This window comes from Solanum lycopersicum, chromosome 2, assembly GCF_036512215.1.
Source record: "Solanum lycopersicum chromosome 2, SLM_r2.1".
Classification (NCBI taxonomy): Eukaryota; Viridiplantae; Streptophyta; class Magnoliopsida; order Solanales; family Solanaceae; genus Solanum; species Solanum lycopersicum.
In genome coordinates this window covers 69,709,451-69,730,654 of record NC_090801.1, presented here as the reverse complement: position 1 = coordinate 69,730,654, position 21,204 = coordinate 69,709,451, and the positions used below count along the sequence as shown (strand labels likewise).

General features: G+C 34.5%; 3 protein-coding genes across 4 annotated transcripts; 1 reads left to right on the top strand and 2 right to left on the bottom strand.

Moving 5' to 3' along the window:
* Nucleotides 1-1,393: 1,393 nt before the first annotated feature.
* Nucleotides 1,394-6,477, bottom strand: LOC101263861 (putative F-box protein At1g49610). Its single transcript, XM_004231883.4, has 4 exons — nucleotides 6,195-6,477; nucleotides 4,585-5,664; nucleotides 2,528-2,695; nucleotides 1,394-1,916 (listed from the first exon to the last, which is right to left on the bottom strand). The coding sequence occupies exons 2-4, from the start codon at nucleotides 5,620-5,622 to the stop codon at nucleotides 1,542-1,544; spliced, it is 1,581 nt and encodes a 526-aa protein (XP_004231931.1). The 5' UTR covers nucleotides 5,623-5,664; nucleotides 6,195-6,477; the 3' UTR covers nucleotides 1,394-1,541.
* Nucleotides 6,478-8,663: 2,186 nt separating this feature from the next.
* On the top strand, nucleotides 8,664-13,948 carry LOC101264166 (NADH dehydrogenase [ubiquinone] iron-sulfur protein 4, mitochondrial). 2 transcript variants are annotated; one of them, XM_004231884.4, is made up of 5 exons: nucleotides 8,664-9,043; nucleotides 9,951-10,039; nucleotides 11,732-11,861; nucleotides 12,631-12,660; nucleotides 13,141-13,402. In XM_004231884.4, exons 1-5 carry the CDS (start codon nucleotides 8,879-8,881, stop codon nucleotides 13,195-13,197), a joined length of 471 nt encoding a protein of 156 aa, XP_004231932.1. In that variant the 5' UTR covers nucleotides 8,664-8,878; the 3' UTR covers nucleotides 13,198-13,402. The 2 variants fall into 2 exon arrangements, 1 of the variants encoding a protein (XP_004231932.1); XR_011215110.1 differs by lacking the exon at nucleotides 13,141-13,402 and adding an exon at nucleotides 13,760-13,948 and having other exon boundaries at nucleotides 8,665-9,043; nucleotides 12,631-12,777.
* Nucleotides 13,939-20,876, bottom strand: LOC101264475 (probable amino-acid acetyltransferase NAGS1, chloroplastic). The gene is made up of 10 exons (XM_004231885.5): nucleotides 20,285-20,876; nucleotides 20,093-20,180; nucleotides 19,340-19,545; nucleotides 19,019-19,170; nucleotides 17,758-18,178; nucleotides 17,152-17,249; nucleotides 16,479-16,590; nucleotides 16,210-16,369; nucleotides 15,703-15,775; nucleotides 13,939-14,550 (listed from the first exon to the last, which is right to left on the bottom strand). Exons 1-10 carry the CDS (start codon nucleotides 20,606-20,608, stop codon nucleotides 14,400-14,402), a joined length of 1,785 nt encoding a protein of 594 aa, XP_004231933.1. The 5' UTR covers nucleotides 20,609-20,876; the 3' UTR covers nucleotides 13,939-14,399.
* Between the last annotated feature and the right edge of the window lie 328 nt (nucleotides 20,877-21,204).

The following is a 21,204-nucleotide window of genomic DNA, read 5'->3' as shown; positions in this document are numbered from 1 at the left end:
GCATTGGTGTATGACCTCCTATACCATATGATTTCTCAATTGCTAGCATATTATTTGAAATCTTAAAAGGCTAAAGATGTTTGGCTTTATAGATCAGCAATCCAAAAAATTAGCTTAGCTTTCTTAAACTTTTTTGCTGCTGTAGTGACCTGCAATTATACCAGTTTCTCTTAAAGATTTGTTTCCTTGCTCCTTTCTTCATTTGGTGGCCATCAGTATGCTTCTCTCCAATTTAAATGTTAAGTGTTACTTATCACTTGCCATATCGTTCTTCCTTGATTATTGCTTGTCTAAGATTAAGTTGAATGATCCTGCTTTGTATATCGGATTTACTAGTTCAGTTGTAGCCATTTCTTTTGCACTCACTGTCTGTTTTCATGTAAAGGATTACTCTCATAAATATATGATATATGGAACTCTAATCCCTTCTATATTTGGACAGAAGTTGCCACTTTGAATGTGAACTCTTTTGGATCTACATTCAAATATGTTCAGCATCTTCTGCACAGTAGTTCTTCCATGACCTTTGTGTTTGTTCAAGTCTCTGTTTGTCATCTATGAACTATGTGACTGACTTAACTGGTATCTGCTCAAAGTAAATTACCCAGTTCCTTGTTTTTTTCTTCTTCTGTAAATAGAAGTATTTTATGTCATTAGCAGGAACTCAACAGAGAAAGTATAAGAGATTTTTTGAGGTTCAGGGCCCAATGAAGTAGCAAATTTTAGGATGTAAATTTTTGAATTTAAATCTTCTTCCATGCGATCATTTGAACCATCTCTCATTCTAATTTCTGCTTGATTTGTTGGGCAATGCGGTTCTATTTTCTTTCCGATAGGGATCGGACCAGCAAGGCTAATGTCTACTTATACCTTTGAGTGGTCCAATACTATTGATAAAATCTCTAAATTATTAAGGCGCTGGTTGTGTTGTTATATAAGATGAAATTCAATCTTACAAGATCTTTATAAACCAAAGAATGAGCCTACTCGATTGTCTGGGACCGAACATATTTGTTGCATGGCATGCTGAATAAACAACCTTAAGAGGAAGAGTAAGTAATCATTTCACATCAACACTCTTGTGAAGGGGGAACAAAAAGTTTGTGCATCATGTAAACATCGACAAATTTCCATACCCCAGTATCCAAAGGTGCGATGGTTGGAGCCTGTACCTTGGAGGTGCAAACAAACATTGGAGGATCAACAAATTTTGATATGATATAATCAAATATTTAGCTAGTAATATGATTTATTAGTGGTAGTAAATGTGTAGTGGCATCAATGTGTAATCAAAACATTAAAACTACACTCTCATAAAGGAAGAATATCAAATAGAACATACGGCATATTATACATTGATAATGCAAAACAACTTTGAATACTACCACAGAAGTTTAATCAATTATAGTAGATTGCTTCTCCTCTTTAAGTTGCACAGTAACTTGATGATCAACATTTTTTTACACTGACATACAAAAACATAAGAGTTCCAAAAGTAGTTGAACAAAATATTAGAACAAACAAGGTCAATATAAAAGTTTCTACTCCCCTGAAAAGTCAAAACCGGAGACCAATCCTAAGGAAACAACTGCAATATTAGAAGCTCCTGGTAAAGCTAGCAAGTTCTTAATCACTTTTGAGATATTGGCTGAAGAGATATTGCATCCATTGTGCCATGGCGCTATAACCAGTTTCTCAAGATTTTTTGCATGCTCAAGCAAGGACTTCAAAAATTCTGAAAGGCGCTCTGTTGCGTCAGCTTTGTGTTGACAACTACAACAGTTTGAAGTAACCTCAACATGCTTCAAATTCTGCAAGGAGCCTTTGAATATGTTTTCATGCAAGGAGAGGGATTTGTCTCCTAACCAATCAAACACTTCTTCTTCCAAGTATTCATCCCAGACAAAGAAATCTCCCTACGGATACAGAAGAACCACAAATCAGGTTAAGTGTAAGTGTAACAGGTGGAACATACTTGAGTAAATGTATGGATTTTAGAATGGAATTTTATGGTACTGAAATTGCAGAACAACACACAGAAGAGAATCTGAGACGGACATATAAGCAACATAGTAGTCAAACATTAGACAAACAGATGAAAGTACTTTTTAGTCAGAAGGTGTATAATTACATTGAGATAGACCACTGATAGTAATTTAGTGGAAAGTACTAAAAATGTTGAAGACTTCCCATTGATGTCGTTGGAGATCAATAGACGATTGAATGTAATATTTTATGCCAAACAAAAGCAAGAAGCTAATAACTCATTGTAAAAGGAAGAAGAGTCTTCAGTGCAGCAACACTATGGTCGCATATATTTAGAAATTAGAAAATGTAGGTCTGATGGGCAACAATTTCAGTAATAAAGGGCGCTATACATAAAACAGCTTGATATCCAAGGCTATATTATGCCTCAAAACGTGATATTGAAAATGTAAAGGATAATGAAACAAACACAAGGGAAAAAATTAAAGAGTGAAAAAGAATATAAAAGGTATCTCAAAGCAAGAATCAGTTGAAAACATACCTCTTCATGAAGTATCGTCAAATTCTCCAGATAAGGAGTTGACTTTAAGAGAACACCTATGCCGAGAATGGCATTTTTTGAAATCCAAGAATTTATCGTCAACCGTTTGCACTTCCGCATCAGAAATGGAACATCTTTCTTCTTTTCTATCACCGCCACATAAATCATCTAAATGGGAGAGAGAAGCAGAGTAGAAGGTAAGTACATTAAGTATCACGATATCAAATTTTATAGGGCTTAAAAACATCCCAAACTCATGGGTTAAAGTTTCACCCTTCACACCCCTTCACCCGACAACAGAATGTTTCTATGGTCTTAGTTTGATCTTTTTCTAGCCTCAGAACTTCCCCATAGTCTCTATAATATATTAGAAAACAAACATAGTTAACAAGGAATTCAGTTACAAAGCTACTGTGTGATGATAACATCCAACAAAAACTGTTTTAAGTTCAGAATAATATCCCATATACCCTATCTCTTTGCTCCACTGCATGTTTTCAGTGACAAAAAGGTTGGACAAACAAACTACATAGGAATTGCTTCTGCAAGAGAGAGAGAGAATACAGAACCTTCACTTGGTAAGTTGGGAATCAGTCACCGCAAATTTGAAGGCAGGGAGAACTTAAGAGTAGAGAAATTGAAGATGCAGAGCAACAGCTCACTGCAGAAGTAGTTATGAGGATGTAGTAATGAAGAGAAGGCACTTTGGAGGTGTCGTTATGGTAAAAATGCATGCCTGATCCCTTGGATAACTGACCAGGTTCGGCAACAGTCCCTATGGTATATGGAGGCATATTAGAGTCCACAAAAATTATTTTTTCGCCATCACCTCTTCAAGTTGGAAATGTGAAGGAGACAAGTTCTGGGAGGATGTTTGGCTAGTCCAAACACCACCGAAGATGCAGTATCCATATATTTACAGTATTGCACAAACACAAGATGCTACAATTTCAGAAATGTGATCTGAACAGGACTGCGTTTTTGGTCTCTGGTGCAGCAAAAATGATTGTGAATTTAACCGTGTCCTCACTTTTATATAAGTTGCATAGCTGCCCCCCTTTATCTTCCAGTCCTGAATCTCTTTTGTGGAAAGGAAACACAGTAGGTAACTTCAAGATCAAAGAATATTAGTCTATCTAGGAGATCTTCTGGCAGTAGCACATTTTGGCTTATGAAATGCATTTGGAAAAGCAAAGCTCCCCTGGAAGTAGGATGCTTAAAGATCTTTGCTTTACCTGGCTGGTGCCTTAAGGAGCTTGTTTAACCCAGGAGAACCTCCAAAGAAGAGGGTCAACATCTGTAGTAGGTGCTCATGATGTGAGAGGTTCATAGAGGATATGAACTACTTTTTCATTCACAGCAAATCAGGGATATTCGAGTAGTGTGGGGACCTATGCCAGCGACAACAGAGGATTTGACACCAACGACGAGTGATTACTCATTAATGCACCAAAAGAGTACCTATATATGCAAGTGTCCCTTCTCACTCATCAATCCTAATAACGAGTGGCCATTTGGCTATTGATTTGTTTGGGTGCATTTGGCTCATCTAAAAAGTTCCTTATTCAAAGAATATTCTTCAACTAGTCACTCTATGATTTACTTAATGTAGTGAGTATTACCATTACTTGCCTTTTAGCCTAGACAAGTGTTTCCTTGGTATCAAACTCCAAGATTAGGTAGACCTTCTATCTTATTTCAATTTTACCTTTTTACGTCTGTTTTACTATAGAGCAATACATCTTACAGAGACAAGTTTTACACCTGCATCATCGTGCTCTCAATTTTCTCTATATTGTTTAAGTTCTTCTGGAGATTCAGAGCTGTCTAGATTGAATCTTTTTCTTTTTGTTACTGTGTCATTCTTTTTTTCCCCCTTAGTATTCTGACTTTGTTTAGTCTATCTTAATTATAATTTGACTTTAAATGCACACACATTTCTTGGTATGTGGTTTTCAAAAGTATTGTAAATTGTTCTCACTGACACAACACATGTATGTGTATTATATTCATATTCAGCATAAAAAAGACTGGAGAGTTTTTGGCTGAAAACTTACCTCGATAAACCAGCATGGGATCATTAGCTCATTAGCACAACGTACACTTGCCAAGAGAAGTTCCACGGTATTGTCATATACAATATCAACAGAGAAAGTAAGATCAGCAATGACTAAAGATGAAAGGTCCCCAAGTCTTATTTCCACATTATCAAAATGCCCCGAAATCTTTAGATGTTGAATATATGGGGCAACTACTTCGAAGGAACAATCACCGCCAAATGGACCCCAATCTCCATCAGGATGGGCATGATCAATCAATTGCAGACTCCTACATTTTGGAGAAGTTATATGTAAGCGATGAAAACCACAAAACTCACATAGCTTCAACAATTCCAACTGAGGACAATTTGTTACTATTTGTTCAACATGTTCGTCCCGAAGAAACAAATAGGTTAGTGTCAAACTCTTCAGGGATGTCCAGTTTAGTACACATTCTTCTGGTATTCTGCAAAACTCGCAATTAAATTTTACAATGGATGAGTTGTTGCAGAGAACTTGTGGCAAGACATAGGGGCTTTGATCATAATACCATATTTCCAGGTCAAGATCCTCCACTTTTTTCTTCAAAACAATTTCAAGCCACTTGTCAATTTTGGAACTATAAGAAGCAACAAGGCAAAATCGGAAATATAGACAGAACTTTTTAATATTAGAGCAGCAAAGGAGAGGTAGTACATTGTCTGTGAAGGAAATGAACTTATTAATCACATTCTCTCTATTGGACCAATTGGTATTTCGGTTGTCAAAAATAAGGTTGTCTATAGAAGTCCAGGGGTATTGCCAACGTTTAGAGAGAACAGATGTTCTGAAAGCATCTTGTATGGGCAATAGAGAGAGAATTTGTACAATTAGAGCGTCAGGTAGCTCGCTGATCCAATCAATGCCAGTTTCTTCACTTTCTGTCTCAATGTTCACTTTTTCCTGAGGTGGGTTTTCAAGAATCTGGCCTTTAGAATGTCCATCATCACCAGAACTGCTAGGAGATTGGTCTTGGTCGCCCATGGTTGTCACACTACATTTCCTTTCCGAGTTCATTGCAAGAATGAGAGACCTCTATATGCTTAACCACTGCTGTACCTGCGCGGAGAAACGAGCAAATATTAATAAATTTTGATCTTAACCAAAAGTCTGATACTCCTTGATTCCTGCTCTGGAAAAATGCTCCCTACAAGAATGAGAGACCTATATACTAAACTACTCATGTACCTACTCCGACCATTTATCATTTCTCTATCTACGTTGGTTTGACCAGTGGCAAATTTATAGCCTTAAAAGGGGCACATGAAGCCCAGTTCACTTGATTGAATGTTGAATTAATTACCTAGAGCACTAGGAATCAATCAATTACCAATTAATACATTTTTTTATTTATTTTTTTTAGTGGTGCGTCATGTTCTAGAAATACTAAGTTCGCATCTGAATTTTACAAATCAACTACTCTATACTCTTAAATTAAAATTCGAGCTCTTTTTAAGTTTATCAGTAACATCTAACTAACCCATTCTATTTTTCTTCTCTATGGAATACTGAATTGATGTCAAGTTAACTCAAACATAAAAGTAGCAGAAGCCTAAAATTATATGGGTAAAAAATGAAGGGAGTCGTACCAGGAAGAACAAATAAATCGCCTCTCAACAGAAGTTAAACCATCGTGTTTCGTCGACAATGGTGAATGATCAAATTTGAAACCCTAGAACCCAAAATTTACTCGTGATGATAATTGAGCCTCCCCAAATTGTTTTATATAGTTGCCGCCAAACGCACCCCTCTTATTAAGAGCCTGCCCATTTTCTTTGTAAGAAACAAGGTGCTGTAGAAGCAGCCGTTTTTCTAAAGCTAGAAAAAATTGATTCTTTTTATAATAAAAAAAGACACACACAGTATCAGACCAAAATATCTCATCCATGTATACATTTTTATTATAATACTTTTTTTTTTATATTTATTTGTTTTTTATTTAATGATTTATTTTTTTGGGAATGATTTTTAAATATATTTTACTTGATATTTTAATTATATTTAAATCATTATGTTAATATTATATTAACATTAATTTATTCATAATAATAATGATCAAAAATTTTAATACGTATATTTTAATTTAATAAAAAATTATAATAGATATTTAAAATTAGTATTCCCTAAAAAATAATTTTAAAATTAAAAATACACTGATATTTATCTTTTTCGTAATTTGATTCTTACAAAAAAAATTAACCAAATACAATTTTTTTAATCAAAATTATGTTTCAAATGAATTAATCAAGTACCATTTCTTTCATAAAAGTATCTTTTTGAAAAGTCAATTATAAAAAGTGTTTCTAAAAAATAAACAAGTCAAATAGGATCTTAAAATTAGTCATGAAAAATTGTTTAAAGGGAGAGAGAAAAGGACAAACAAATTCACTTCGAGTACAGGGAAGTCTGCTGGTAGGAATTACTTAGGGCGTATTACGGTTTTTCACCGAGGGAGTGGATCGAAGCTATTGCAGCGAAGAATTAATCTGAAACGAAGCACTTCGTCTATAGGCATTGTAGAAAGGATAGAATATGCGCCTAATCGTTTTTCTCGAATCGCTCCAGTACTACGGTCCGGGGGGAGGGAGGATCCGCCAGAGAAAATGCAACACGATAGAAGAGTTCGCTCCGCCGCGTAAGATCCTCGAATCAAAATCAACCACGACTACTCTCTACGGTCCATTTTCGTTCTCTTCCTTGCCCGGGAAGGGGGATCAAAGAAAGATAGCTTGCTTCTCTCCTAGACGGAAGACGACTTATGTAGTGGTCGACCTTCCTACCAGAATGCTTCCTTGGTCGAAGAGCCCCTTTACCTCTAGCAATAGACAAAATAGATTGCTTTTATTTTTGTTATTTTTTTGGCATTAAACGTCCTTTTTTCTATCGCTGCTTCAAAATAAAAAAAAAACTGATCAACTTTTACTCTCGACTTATGAAAAATAAAATAATTTTCATAATCTTGATAAATAGAGTTATATAATACATGTTACTAATGAGAGGTAATAAAATATTTCGTGAAATTATTTAAAGTGCACGAAGTTGATTTGAATTTTTAATAATAAAAAAAAAAGATAAATTACCATATATTTAATGTTTAAATGTGTATTTAAGCAAAACTTATAGTTTATATTCAATTTTGTGAGTGATAATTTTATATATTTTATATTTATACAAATTTTAATTTTCCCATCTTATAATTTTATATTAAATAAAAAATACAATAATAAACTTTTAATTATAATTTTTATCTTAACACACTACACTCTTATAAAGGATAAAAAATCGATCTATTAAGCTGCCTTGGAATTTTGTGCTTTGCGATAGTATGGATAATATAACATTATTTTTATGGTCATAGCTCATAAGTAAAAGATCGCTGTTATTTAAAATTTAATTTCAATTATTCAAATAAGTGAACAAATTAAGTGAAGTTTTTGTCTCAATAATTAAATTAGTTCATATATGTGAGTTAATAGGACGGTTCAGTTGGTTATTTTTTAAGAAATTATATCATCTTAATTTTATTTTTACGATTAAATTGTCATCTCAATCATATTAGTTTCTTTTCAATATCGGTATGATTTAATTAATTTTCGTTTTTTTTCTTATTTTTCAAGTATCACCTCAAAATATATTGTTTTTAAATATTTTTCAGGTATATTTTTAAAGAAATACTTCACTTCTTCATCAGATGTCAAGAATATAAAATGTTGTTATCGTGGTGTTTGATCTTAAAAATTTAATAGAAATGCTTGCATGTTTTCTGTATCTAAGACGTAAGTTATATTTATATATTAAATTTAACATATTAGTAACATATAAAATATATTTACATACATGTGAGGTTATTAGATTCGAAAAATTATCACTTTTTTTAATTGAAAAGATCATTTGAATTATTTGAGACAATTATACACTAAAATAAAAGTCTACAATTATTAAAAAAGTGATAAAAATTCATTGGATTTAATTTTTTATATTCTTTTGATACCCACAGATTTTGATTTCCCCTTCCCAAATTTTTCTTTTAAATTAAATCTATACTTGAAATTAGGATCAAAATTAAATATTTTTTGTATCTCACCTGAGCACTATAGTTTTTATATAATTATTCGCCTAAATACATCAGAGTACAAAATACTCGTATGTTAGCAAAGTAATGTATGCGTGAATTTATACGAGACATACGCCACATCACCGTGAAAATAAAAATACAAAGGGCAAAGTAATATCTGGCTTCATCACTTCGGCCGGATTCTATCATCTCAGGCAAATGGCTAGCTCTCTCCGACGACTAGCGACGCATTCCTCTCAAGCCGCCTGGCGATCTTCTGTGACGCCGCTATGTAGACAATTTGCGTCAGAAGCGTTGGTCGAAATCAAGCCCGGAGAGATCGGTATGGTCTCTGGTATTCCAGATGAACATCTTCGTAGAAGGGTATAATTTCTTTTCTTTATGTCTCTTCGCTAATATCTATTATTTTGTCAGGTCATTTAGGTGTATGAAAAACTTCATTGTAGGTTACCAATTTATTAGGGCTTCTATAGCAGATCCATGGGTTCCGCTATTTAGGGTTAGCAAATGATTTGGGAAATGGATATGGAGGATCCATATAGTTAGAATCAATTGATTTGAAATTGATATAGTTGATTGATTGCTTTTCATTTTTGCCTTTGTGAATTTATGTTACCTCTAATCCGAAGACTATTCCTTTTTAGCCCTCCTTTTGTCTTCCTCGCTCCTATTCAATGATATAGAAGAGACCATAGCTGCTTAGACACTTGTGACAAGTAAAAAGTTGTAAGTTTTCATGGTAGGGAGTAGTTTCTGCTTGGCAAGTATTAAGTTGAACTTGGACCTTCTAGAGCTTGAATTGATAAGCCTTAATATCAGACCCCAGCTTGGATTAATGCAAACTTTTTCCCCACGGAGGTTTTTCATCCATTTCTGCACAAATTTAGTTATATAGATTTCTTATCAAATCTATAATCTGATCTATATCATCTATACGAAGCTGTTTACACCAAAAAAGTAGAGATAATTCACATTTATTTCTCTCTATGTTCGTGTCTATTATTTTATTTATCCCATATTTTTCCTTTCATGTGCATGGTTGGTTTGCCCTCTCTTTCAATTTTGGTTATATACAAATGTATTGGCTTGTTCAATTTCTTCAACTCTTATATTCTCAAATTTCTTGAAGTGTTTAAATGTGCCAAATGATCCTAATCTTTCTTTTAGTACATATATTTTCTGTCTCTTCATGTGGAAAATTGCTCTCAGTTAGTGGATTAGATCTTATGCACCATGCCCCTTTTGGTAGTTAATAATGTTTGCTCACCAGGTTGTGATTTTCTCTCCTGCTCGGACTGCTAGTCAACAAGGCTCTGGAAAAGTTGGCAGATGGAAAATCAATTTCATGTCTACCCAGAAGTATGTTTTTGGATATCTTCCTTTTCTTTTCATTATTAAGAAGTTAGCATGGTTCACCAATATTAGTCTATTTTTAGCCAGCACAAAATCCTGCAGGACTTTGTACAGTAATTACAATATACAAACTCATCTACCTTATCCTTCTGTCCTGTACTAAACAAGAAGAAACAAAGAGAAAACCTTAAAGAAAGTTTTGACAAGTATAGATTATAAGTTTTTTTTCCCGTTAAAAGACTATAATTTTAATTGTGCCTAGGTCTCAAAATACAATGTTTGACTATGAAATTTGGACCACAACAGGTTGTTTGGTTTGTGAAGGTTAAAGAGATTGTGAACTTATTTTCCTCTAGTGGTTCATATAATTATAGAGATCTGGACATTGGTGTCTTCCTTTTTATCTACTCCCTTTGAACCATTTCATATGTCACCGTTTGACTTGGCATGGTGCTTAAGAAAAAAAGGACTTTTGAAATTTGTGGTCTAAAACAATCTTAGAACATTTGTGTGACCTTAAATCATTTCATTAAGGTAAAAGGGGAATTTTAAATTAAATTGTTTCCAATTATAGTAAGGTGACACTCTTTTTGGGACGGACTTAAAAGTAAAGGGTGGAAAGGGTTCCACATAAAATGGGACTGGGGAGTATCATTTAATACAATGTTGGTGCATCTGATTATGGGGTTTTTTTGGTCGTGGAGGGAGGTAATTAGGAAGGTATATTGGTTTTGACAACGCCAAAACTCTCGGGTTCATAAAAAGAAATTACTAATAAGAGTCCAGAGTTCTTCCTATGCTGTAAAGATCAATTATTGATTAACTTTAAACTTCAATAGAGAATGAACCCCATTCATTGAATTCAGCTTAGCCAGACGGTGTTTCTTCGAGTTTACTTAAGTAGAAAAATTGCTGATTGTTGATGAAAAAAATGTATATTCATATCAGAAGATGCTGAGAGAGAAGCACTCATAATTTATGGCCATGGTAAAAGTTTTGTACTCTCCTCTATGCGAATCAAACTATTTTATCCTGGGTAATTTCATGGATGGTCATCCAACTAAAAATCTTAGTGCACCAAAGCTATAAAATTAATTTTTGTAATGGAAAATGACTCTTAACTATGCGCAAATATCACATTAAATAAAAAACAATAATAATGCTAGAATCTGGTCATAGAAAACACAAGTAGGTTGCTAAATTGTATGAAATTTCTATACAAGTACAACCACGTCAGCAACTCAACCCTTAGATAATATCTACGTGGTGCTACCTAAATGAACAATTTTTTTCCGATCCAACTTACTACCCGACATCTTTACTGTGTGAGCCATCATTTTTTAGGACAGATTTATATTCTTGTAAGTGGTGTCACGTGGATATTATGTAAGATTAGTTGCTGAAATGACAACCTACTTGTGTTTCCAGACTCATTTTAGCATCTCTCGCTTTTTTTTTAAAAAAAAAATTCTACGTATATCCTATATTAGCCGAATGGAGTTTTCATGTTATTACAGTTAGTTATATTACTTTGGTGCAATAAATTGGAAGTTGGATGACAACGTATGAATTTAGCTATTTTGTTCTAATTATTGCAATTCCCTGTATCTTTAAGATTTGAGGAATAAAAGTTTATTTTTAAGGCGGATTGTTTGGCGACATAGCATCACTAAATTTTTCTTTCTTCTCTTTATGTAGATGGGAGAATCCATTGATGGGGTGGACATCCACAGGGGATCCATATGCCAATGTTGGTGATTCAGCTCTTAGTTTTGAGAGTGAAGAAGCTGCAAAAGCATTCGCTGAAAAGCATGGTTGGGAATATACGGTACATCATTGAGTTTCTTAAACTCCTGTTGTGTTTTCCGGTAGCTGAATGAACTTTGTTAATTCCAATTTCTTAAGTATTCTGGAATTAACAGAAGAAACTTATACTAGAAGCATGGGCCAAGAAGGGTGGGGGTGAGTGGAGATTGCCCCCTTCCCTGTTGCATGATATAATCAAAGGTCTTTAAATGCTCCATATCTGGGAAGTTTGAATTAGTCTAGGATTTTCGGTTTTGACACCTAAAAGCTCTTTGACCCCGCTCCACCGATCATGAACAGGTTCTTAAAATACTCCATGTTAGGAAAAGGCATGAATTAGGATGTTATTTTAGGTTTTGGCTCCTCTAAAAACTCTGACCATTCAAGCCTTCTAATCCTCTATGCAAACTCAATGTCCTTTCAATCTGACATGTTATGTGCTGTGAAATAATCATTTAATGCCTCACATATTCAAGTCCGACTTCAATTTGGTAATACTGTATTAAAATATTGATAAGTTGGGACAAATCTCAGTTTTTCTAACAGACAGACAAACAACAACTAAAGTTTCATATCACAAACAAGAAAACCAAAAACCCAGATGTAAATTCAAGATTTTGCAGTTTACAACAGTAACACATTCTCAATGAAATCCCACTAAGTGGGGAGCATCAAGCTTTAAGCTAAACATTCTGGTTTATATTATATTAAGAGATAAACAGAATCACCTTTCATTTTTGGTTTCAACGAGATGCTTATGCGGTACACCTTTTTTTTTTTTGGTTCTGCAGGTGAAGAAACGACACACACCATTGTTAAAGGTCAGTCTATACTGTAATCTGATTTAGACATCTAGTCTAGTTTATTTCCTCTTGGGATTGTGAAAACTCATGTTCCCTTGTTTGCTTAGGAAATTGAAGTAGCTGTCTGTAGACACAGTATAGGGAGATAACTATCACCTCATGAATTTTTTGGTGCCACCTTTACCGATTTAAAAGCCTAGATTGTTTTCCTGTTTTTTTGAAAGGACCTTTCTATCACACACAATTCCAAGTTCCTCTCATATCTGCAGATATACCAAGGCAAGAAACATTCTAGTTTTGATGTTGTAATGCTGTCGCAAAGGAATTGATCAAAACTTTTAAACTACAAGCACTTTAAAGTTTTCAAAAATAATTTAATTATTGACTGGCTCAAAGGATAGCATATATTCGTTGAACGCGCGCACAACCAAAACCTAACACAAGGGCCTTCAGTTATCTGTGTTTAACTTTCTTTATAACCTGCCATATGTTTTGCAGATCAAGTCATATGCGGACAACTTTAAGTGGAAGGGACCTCCCAAGGCAGCAGAATAATTTATTTTCTACTTCAATTCAAGTACTTGAGGTGCTTGTGGATGTTCTACCTAATGCCCTGCATTCTGTTTTCTTTTTTTTTTTACCTTCTCTAAAGTTGGGCAGATCTCCTTCTTGAAGGATTTAATAAATCAAACTTATGAAAATCCACAAGTACATGCAATGTCTTAAAACCTTTGTGAAGCAATTTCCGGGTGTTTCTGTACTTGTGGGACATTGTGTCGTGTCAAAACACTAGTAGCCTTGTTTTTCTCTCCAAAAGAAATTAGCGTGTCAAAATACTTACGAACTGTGATTGTCGGTTGAGTTTGTTTCTTGTTCAAGTACAGAAACCACACTTCTTCTAGTGTACCAGTCATATGACGCTCTACATATAGACACGAATTCAAACTAGTTTTAACTATTCTTCTCATATCGATCAGAAGGCTTGACTGGTGAATGACAATATCAAAAAGAGAAAAAAAAGAGTGCTTATCTTCTATTTTCCAAAAATATAGAATTATTGATTTCACTTTTTTTTATTTATCGAAGCATACACGTCGAAATCTTGTGAAAATAACAGGGGAAAATTTAAGTGTGAAGAATTGAAGAAAGCCCTCGAAACTTATTAGTTAATTATTCGTTTGAATTGAATACGACCCAAAATTTAGAGCTTTAACCAAGATCCTAAGCAATATGTGCGTGTGTCGACTGTCCTCCAGTAAGAAGAAAAATGTATTGTTTGGCATAAATAAAAATGTATTCTTGAAAATCAAGTGAATCTCTTTTTTATTTGCTAGTGTTTGATACATAACCAAAAAAAAAAAGAGAGAAATTATTCTCATTGAATTCATACATAATCTAACAAAACACTATTAGATGGAATAAGGTTAGTAGTGGGGCTTTTTCCTACTTCTACCAAGAATTTCTCATTATTTAAAAACTTATTTTTTTGAAACATTTTGACCAAGAACCCACAAAGAAAAGATAACAAAGGGGTGTCCGCTATTTGAAGATCAATTAACGTAGATATAAGCATACATCGTCGATCAAAATACTCTTCCAAACCTACCGCAAAAGATAATAGCAGGCAATAACAACAAAGATTAATCTCCCCCCTATATATGACTTGAGTTGTCAGGAACAATTGGTTGATTTTCTGGTTGACTAAATACGAGCTTGTTGCAGAGCTAGTACACAGACAGATGAAAAACCTTCAATTCCTACGCGAAGGTGCAATCGATACGTATACCACTTTTATCGGGTAGCAGCTTCTTCATGTAATACTTTGATCTACGGGCGAGATTGATTTTTTTCCTTCTTTGCTCTGGTATATGATCAATGGAACATTCAGAAAAGCCACGCCTCACAAACCTGTGACAAATAATCTTGGCATCAATGAAATATCGGACTCGCTTAAAGAATTAAGAAGGTGGTTTTCCACCTTTAGTAACGTTGAGGAAGGTGAATATGATTCATCCAACGTTCATTTATTGCAGAAATACTCATTATCTAAGTCTTGCAACCACAAACCTTGTATATGAAGATATGGACAAATAAAATGAAGAACTTTAATAAGTAACTTAATTGATGCAAGAGGTAGACAAAAAAAATATATTCAAAATTTATGGATTAGCAAGCTGGGACTGATCTCTCGAATATAAAACTGCATAACATGTGAATATCAAGTTATCATGACCAATAAGCTCGCTGATCAATTGAAGGTCACTTGAAAGCCTTTTTGACTTTTATAAGCATTCAAGCGAATCAAGTTACAGCCAGCTCTCTTCTTCTCCTCTTGGTCTGACCTGTGTTAGCTTTTTGCATCAATCAAGTGTTCATGTTTTTCTTTTCTTTAGAGGTCTGGATTTAACAACATTATTGCTATCCTCTTATTTAAACAATGAGCATCGTGTACTTTGATTTCTTTTCCGTCTTAGAAACGTACACTTGTCTCCTCGGTTAATGAATAACAGACAACTAATGTCTATAAGAGATGCGACTTTTGAGCACACTTTATGAAGACTCAACAAGAATATATGAAGAAGCCAAAACTACTTTTTTACTTCTGAGCAAAAAAGAACGAGGAATATAGGAGATATGCTGTAAATGTAACAAAAGTTCCAAGTAGTTGCCTAACACATATGTTAGTGTCCATGCACCCTAAATAAATAACAGTAGAGTGAAATCCAAATAATTATGTGTAGTAAATCAAAATCAATAGAAACATTTTTTTGTTCTTTTAGGCAAGTGTCTGTCTTATTTAAAACACCTATGTTGGTCTTTCAATCTATTTTTCTTCTTGTTAAGATGTCAAACATACTCAAATTCAGCTCAAACATCACAAATTTGTTTTATTTACATTACTCTAAGCTGTCATTGCGCGATTGTCAATTAGTTAAGTGTCCAAACCTCTACTTGGACAAACTATGTTCACTTGCTTAATTGAAAGTAGAATTGTATGGTACTATCAGTAAACTACTAAATGCCATGGGAATAAAAGGTAGAAATGTGAGAGGAGAGTACCAATCAGCTGTGCGAGTTGTTAGAAGGAAGAGCATTTGCAATCCAAGAGAAGATGCTTTCTTTTCAATGTAATCTGCAAAATTTTGGAATACAAAGTTATTGGTAAATACAGATGCTCAACATCACTATTAAAAAAGATCGTCCAAATATCCATTTATCAAATACGATAGGAAGTACTTCTCAAATGAATTAGCCAAAGACAAACTGCTTCTCTCCAAAATAATTCTCTGAAGAGCTATTTTGACAAAAGTATCTCTATATTAGCAATTTCTAAACGCTTGCCACAAAAGGCTCAGAATCTGATAATCGAGTCAGATTTCATGGTTATAAGGTCATTCCATAATGGACCAGGCGGTGGTCCTTGGGACACACATACTAGTACTCTCTTGCTAATGTGCTTGCAATTTCAATATGGATTAAATAGGAAATAAAATATCCTCGAAGGTGCTCATATGTCTTCAATGTGGAAGAATAAATGGTTTTATTATGAGAAAAGAGTCACCATACCGAGTAACTTGTCTCCCTGTCCTTGGCCACGACAATCCGGAGAAACAGCAATAGCAGCAACCTCCCCACATTTTTCTTCAAAGTAAGGAAAGAGAGCTGCACATGCTATAATATGACCCTCTCTCTCCACAATAATGAATGAATGCAGTGCTTTCACCAGCTAGAACAAGTTAAGCAATAATAGATTATGGTTAAAGAAACATAAGCCAACAAAGATAAAACAGAAGCTGACTAGATAAATTTGAACAATGACAAGCATTAGGTGTAACCTCTTCCTCAGTTCTTCTGATCAATGTTCCAGACTCTTCCAGAGGTTGTAACAACTGCTTTATTCCAGGAACATCTGACACCCTGGCCATCCGTGCTCCTTCATAAAGATCGCTGGACCACAGATTCATGCACATATTAGCTGATGGGATTAACATAAGCATAAACTAAGATTTAACATCCTGGAAACTTTGGAGGGTATTGATATTCAATGTCATGATAACATCCTGGTTCTCACTGGTCGTGCAGTTTTTAAGATACTGCTGACCAAAGGTAAAAGGAGGATAGTTTCATTTGGAAAGATAAGAGAGCTGGTTAAACATTTCATTAACTTCTGAACCTATTTATTGATGATGACCGGATCTTTGAGTTGTACAGAAATTCCTGATAAGTATGAAGTATAAGTGTCCAAATCAGATTGAACAATAGCACAATAGTTGTAGATTCCGATAAGTTTCCAACTCTTAGAGATTTAAGCAATTTTTGACAGAGAAATTGGACCAAGTAATAACATGGTTTTCTACATGCACTCTATGCTTCCAACCCTCGTATTTTAAGCATAAAAGCAAAGGAGGATTAGTCTGACGAATCTAGGACTATCGATCCAAATTTGGCAATTAAATTAACAGATCTTGAAACAGTAATCACAACTAATATTCTTAAGAATATTCATACCTAGCAACCATTGTCCCAACTCCATCTCTTTGGAACAATTCCTTTAATAAAACTCCACCAATAGTGCCATCCAGCAGGTGCACTCTTTGAACACCTCCCTGATGGAAATAGAAATATATTATTTGAATAAGTTTCAACAAGAAAAAGATATCACGCTAATAAGTGAAGTGACAACAATATTCTTAATAATGAAAAATTCCACATTAAAGCAATTAAGATGGAAGAACACTAGGAGAGTGGATATTTATAATATTCTGCACAATGTCAATCACTAGCGTAAAAATAACGAGTTGTCTATCCATGAAACACACATATCAGCCTTAACCAGAGGTCTCGGGTTTGAGCCTTGGGTATGGAGAAAGTCTAGTTGGGAGCGAAACCCCTGAATGGGCCCTGCAATGCGCGTTCGGAATTTAGTCGGTGCTACAATGTGGGCTCCAGACACCGGGTGGGAACCCAAAAAAAAATAATTAATAACAAAGAGATGCGATTTTACAAGATAATCTGTAAACTTCCTTTGTATATTCAAGACTCATCAGTAACAGGTTAGCATTACGAAGATCAAGCATGGTAAAAAATAATTTGATTGTGTTATCAGGAATTTACTCGGCAAACAAAAGCAGCAGCAGCTAATTCTGAGAGATAACCATTTGATCGGCTTAGTTTCTCTTGTCCTCCAATGGCAAAACCTTGTTCACTAGACCAAAGCCCATTTCCATTGTCAAAACCAATGCCATTCTGAAATGTCGGATTATATCTTTGGCTATAAACATCGCCATTTTGGGAAGGGAGCGATCCATTGGAACCATGGTAACCTAAACGATTGAAGTCCTCCTGACTAACAGCTTTTACATAATTAGCAGCAGTCTCACTTTGCTCAGCTCGTCTGCGGACCAGCATATCAGCATCTTGAAGAGTTAAGAAACGAATCAGACGGCTCGACTCATCAAGAATTGGGCCGTCTATGATACAAATTAGTTTTTCTGCTCCTAGAGCTAAGGCACAAGCTGTTGCAACTTCGTATGTGCTGCAATTTTGAACGGATCATATCATCAGTCTTAACAACTCAAAGAAAAATAAAATAGGTAAGAGAAGCTACAGTTGCATGAACAACAGAGCACATGTCAAACCTTTAAATTTTAAACTGAGAACTATTTAGCCTGATCAACTAGCAATTGCTATCTACATATACAATATAAGCCTAAAAACCACCTCCCAGTGGCATAATGAATTATCTGATCTCTCTACAGGGATAGAAGTGAATGATACATGAGTTGAAGCGACATAAAACTGACTACTGACCAGGTGTGGCTTCAGACAAGCTTACCGTAGTAAGTTCTTTTTCTCTTACCAAGTGTATTTTGTAGTATCTTGAAGTCATCAAATAAGTTAACTTTCAATGAAATGAATACCAGCGATGCCACCCTTCATATAGATGAAAGTTTATTTGACCTATACATATTCATAGATAGGAAAAGACTACTAACTTGAATAGAAGGAATAAAACATAGCGCAGAAGGTTAAAAATGTACTTTCCTTGTGAAAATTCTAGATTTCTTTAATTGTATCTAAATGCACGTGGATACTTTAAGGTGTGCAACTTACAAGTGAATGTGTTTCACAAAATCCCTTGAGTACTTGTCAAACAGCTAAACAGTAACAAAGTGATTTTAGATAAATTAGAGTAGACCAGACATGTCAAATACAAGTTTGATTGAAATAGATGCTGGAAGCAAATCATTAAACTTTAGTATCTAGCTGTCTGGACTGCATTTATCATTTGAGATAACAGATTATGTAAACATTATGCAGCACCAGTTTATGCAAATCAACAACAAAAATACCTATCAAAAGTCATATAGCATACTTGCAGTTTAATACTTCTCCAGAGCTGGAATAACCAAGATTGCTCAATAGCACTATGGAATCCTGATCAAGCCTCTCGCGAATTCGAGAAACATCTATCTTCTTTACTTCACCAGTTGAAGAATAATCAATTCCTTCGACAACTCCTCTTTTCTGCCAGCAAATTGGAATGAAATCACCATTACAATGGAAGATATATGATAAAACTTAAACCTCCAAAATGATTATACATCTAGTAAAGCGAGTAGGTGGCACTTTATGTAGGTTTTGGAAAGAAAGCAAAAATGAACAGATGAACAGGCAGTGGGTGACAAATTTGCACCTTCGCTGATAGAAAATTACCACTGGCAACACCAACACTATCATGCCAGCGACTATTATCTCCATGTCGGCGGACACCAGTCAATGAAGGGCCAGGTGACAACTTTGCCTCTATCATAAGACGAATTCTTCCGGATGTATCCATAGCTGCCTCGAGTGAATCAGGGTCTGTAATTCTGTAGCGGCCTACATACTTGGCCTCACTTCCTGTTAAATAGAAGTTACAAAAATCGCTTGCTTCTTAGAATATTCTTGTAAGAAGATAAATGAAATCAGTATTTGGAAACAAAAGAAAAGAAGATATAGTAATCAAAATTAAATGTCGATGCCATTTAACATTAAAGCTGTAGAGTTCCTTTACAACTTTTATTTATTCTGAAATACAAATGACGCATATACCAGCATATACCATCGCCTAAAGGAGAACACAGAAGTGCATACCTACTTAACCCCACTGGTCCTAATCAGCATTACTTCATTAGCATCTTTAGAAAAGAAAATCATTCTGAGACAATGAGAATGAAAACTGAAATTCCTAAAAAAAGATAACCTTCGATTTAGAAATCATAAATTCTGATATATAAGGTATCTAAATGATGCTAAAACTGTTAGCAGCAAAGAGGAATAACATATTTATTTCAAACAGTAATACTAACAAATACCTGCTCTCGATATCAGAAATAGAGAAAAAAACATTTACATTGTCCATAACAAGAAATAACATAAAAATAGAATATATCAGAATTTCACTCACCCCTTTCAGTCAGAAGCCGGTCAATCTGAACATGAGTTCCTGGCACAAGAACAAATTTGATTCCCAGACCATGAAGAAGGGAGATATCCTGCAATAATTCAGCAGAAAAGATTATCTAAAGCTAACAAACAGCACCTCTGACAATTAAAATGAAATTAAGGAACAAGAAAAGAAAAAAGAAGACAATCATACCATGAGAAGATGATCCAAATGAGGGCTATCAACAATTTCAGCTGAGATTAAAACAACAAACGTGCTTCCTCGATGTGCAAGAAAATAAGGCCATGCTTCTCTGAAAAAACCAACAAATAGGTCGTCTTTTATGGCACTACTCACTTCAAATCCCACATCGTCCGTTTCGCCCAAAACCCTGCACTTCAATGACCTACCCCACAATCTCTTACAACAACTAAATTGAAAAGGTAAAAACTTTAACGAATTAGAACAAGTTATTCCCCGCTGAAAACAATTTCGAGCTTGAGGAGTCCAAATACTGTTGCCACAAAAAGCAGCCATGGTCGCTCAGGTTTGAGCAAGCAAATGCACGCCGAACTCCGATACTGTAGTGGGCTTTTTGACGGCAGCGGGCTATGGCAGCTGCCTGGTGAATGGGGTGGCGTTGGGGGTAGGTGGAGTTGGAAGAATTTATACCGGTAACCAACGACTCGCCACGTATATGTTTGACTGGTGCATATGTTCAATAATAACTTTGGCCGTCAGTCGGCAGCCCTATTTTTTTTCTAAATATCATACTCTATCTAGCCTTCTAAAACATCAAACAAATGAGAAAAATATGGCTACTTTTAACATTTAACATTTTGTTTGAATCATTATTATCCATTGTTTCATAATATATTATATTATATGGTATATATTTGACTGTATGTACTTTTTATTATTTAATAATATTTTAACGGTTTGATTTTATTTTGTATTGTAATTTATAAATTTATTAAAATATTTTAATTATTTTAAAGTGGGAGATTCGACTAGATTCAAATAATTAAGATAAAGGGTAAAATAATATTTTAAAATATTATGTATAAGAGATTTGACTTGATTCAAATAATTAAGATTAAGGGTAAAATAGTTTTTTAAAATATTATGTAAAT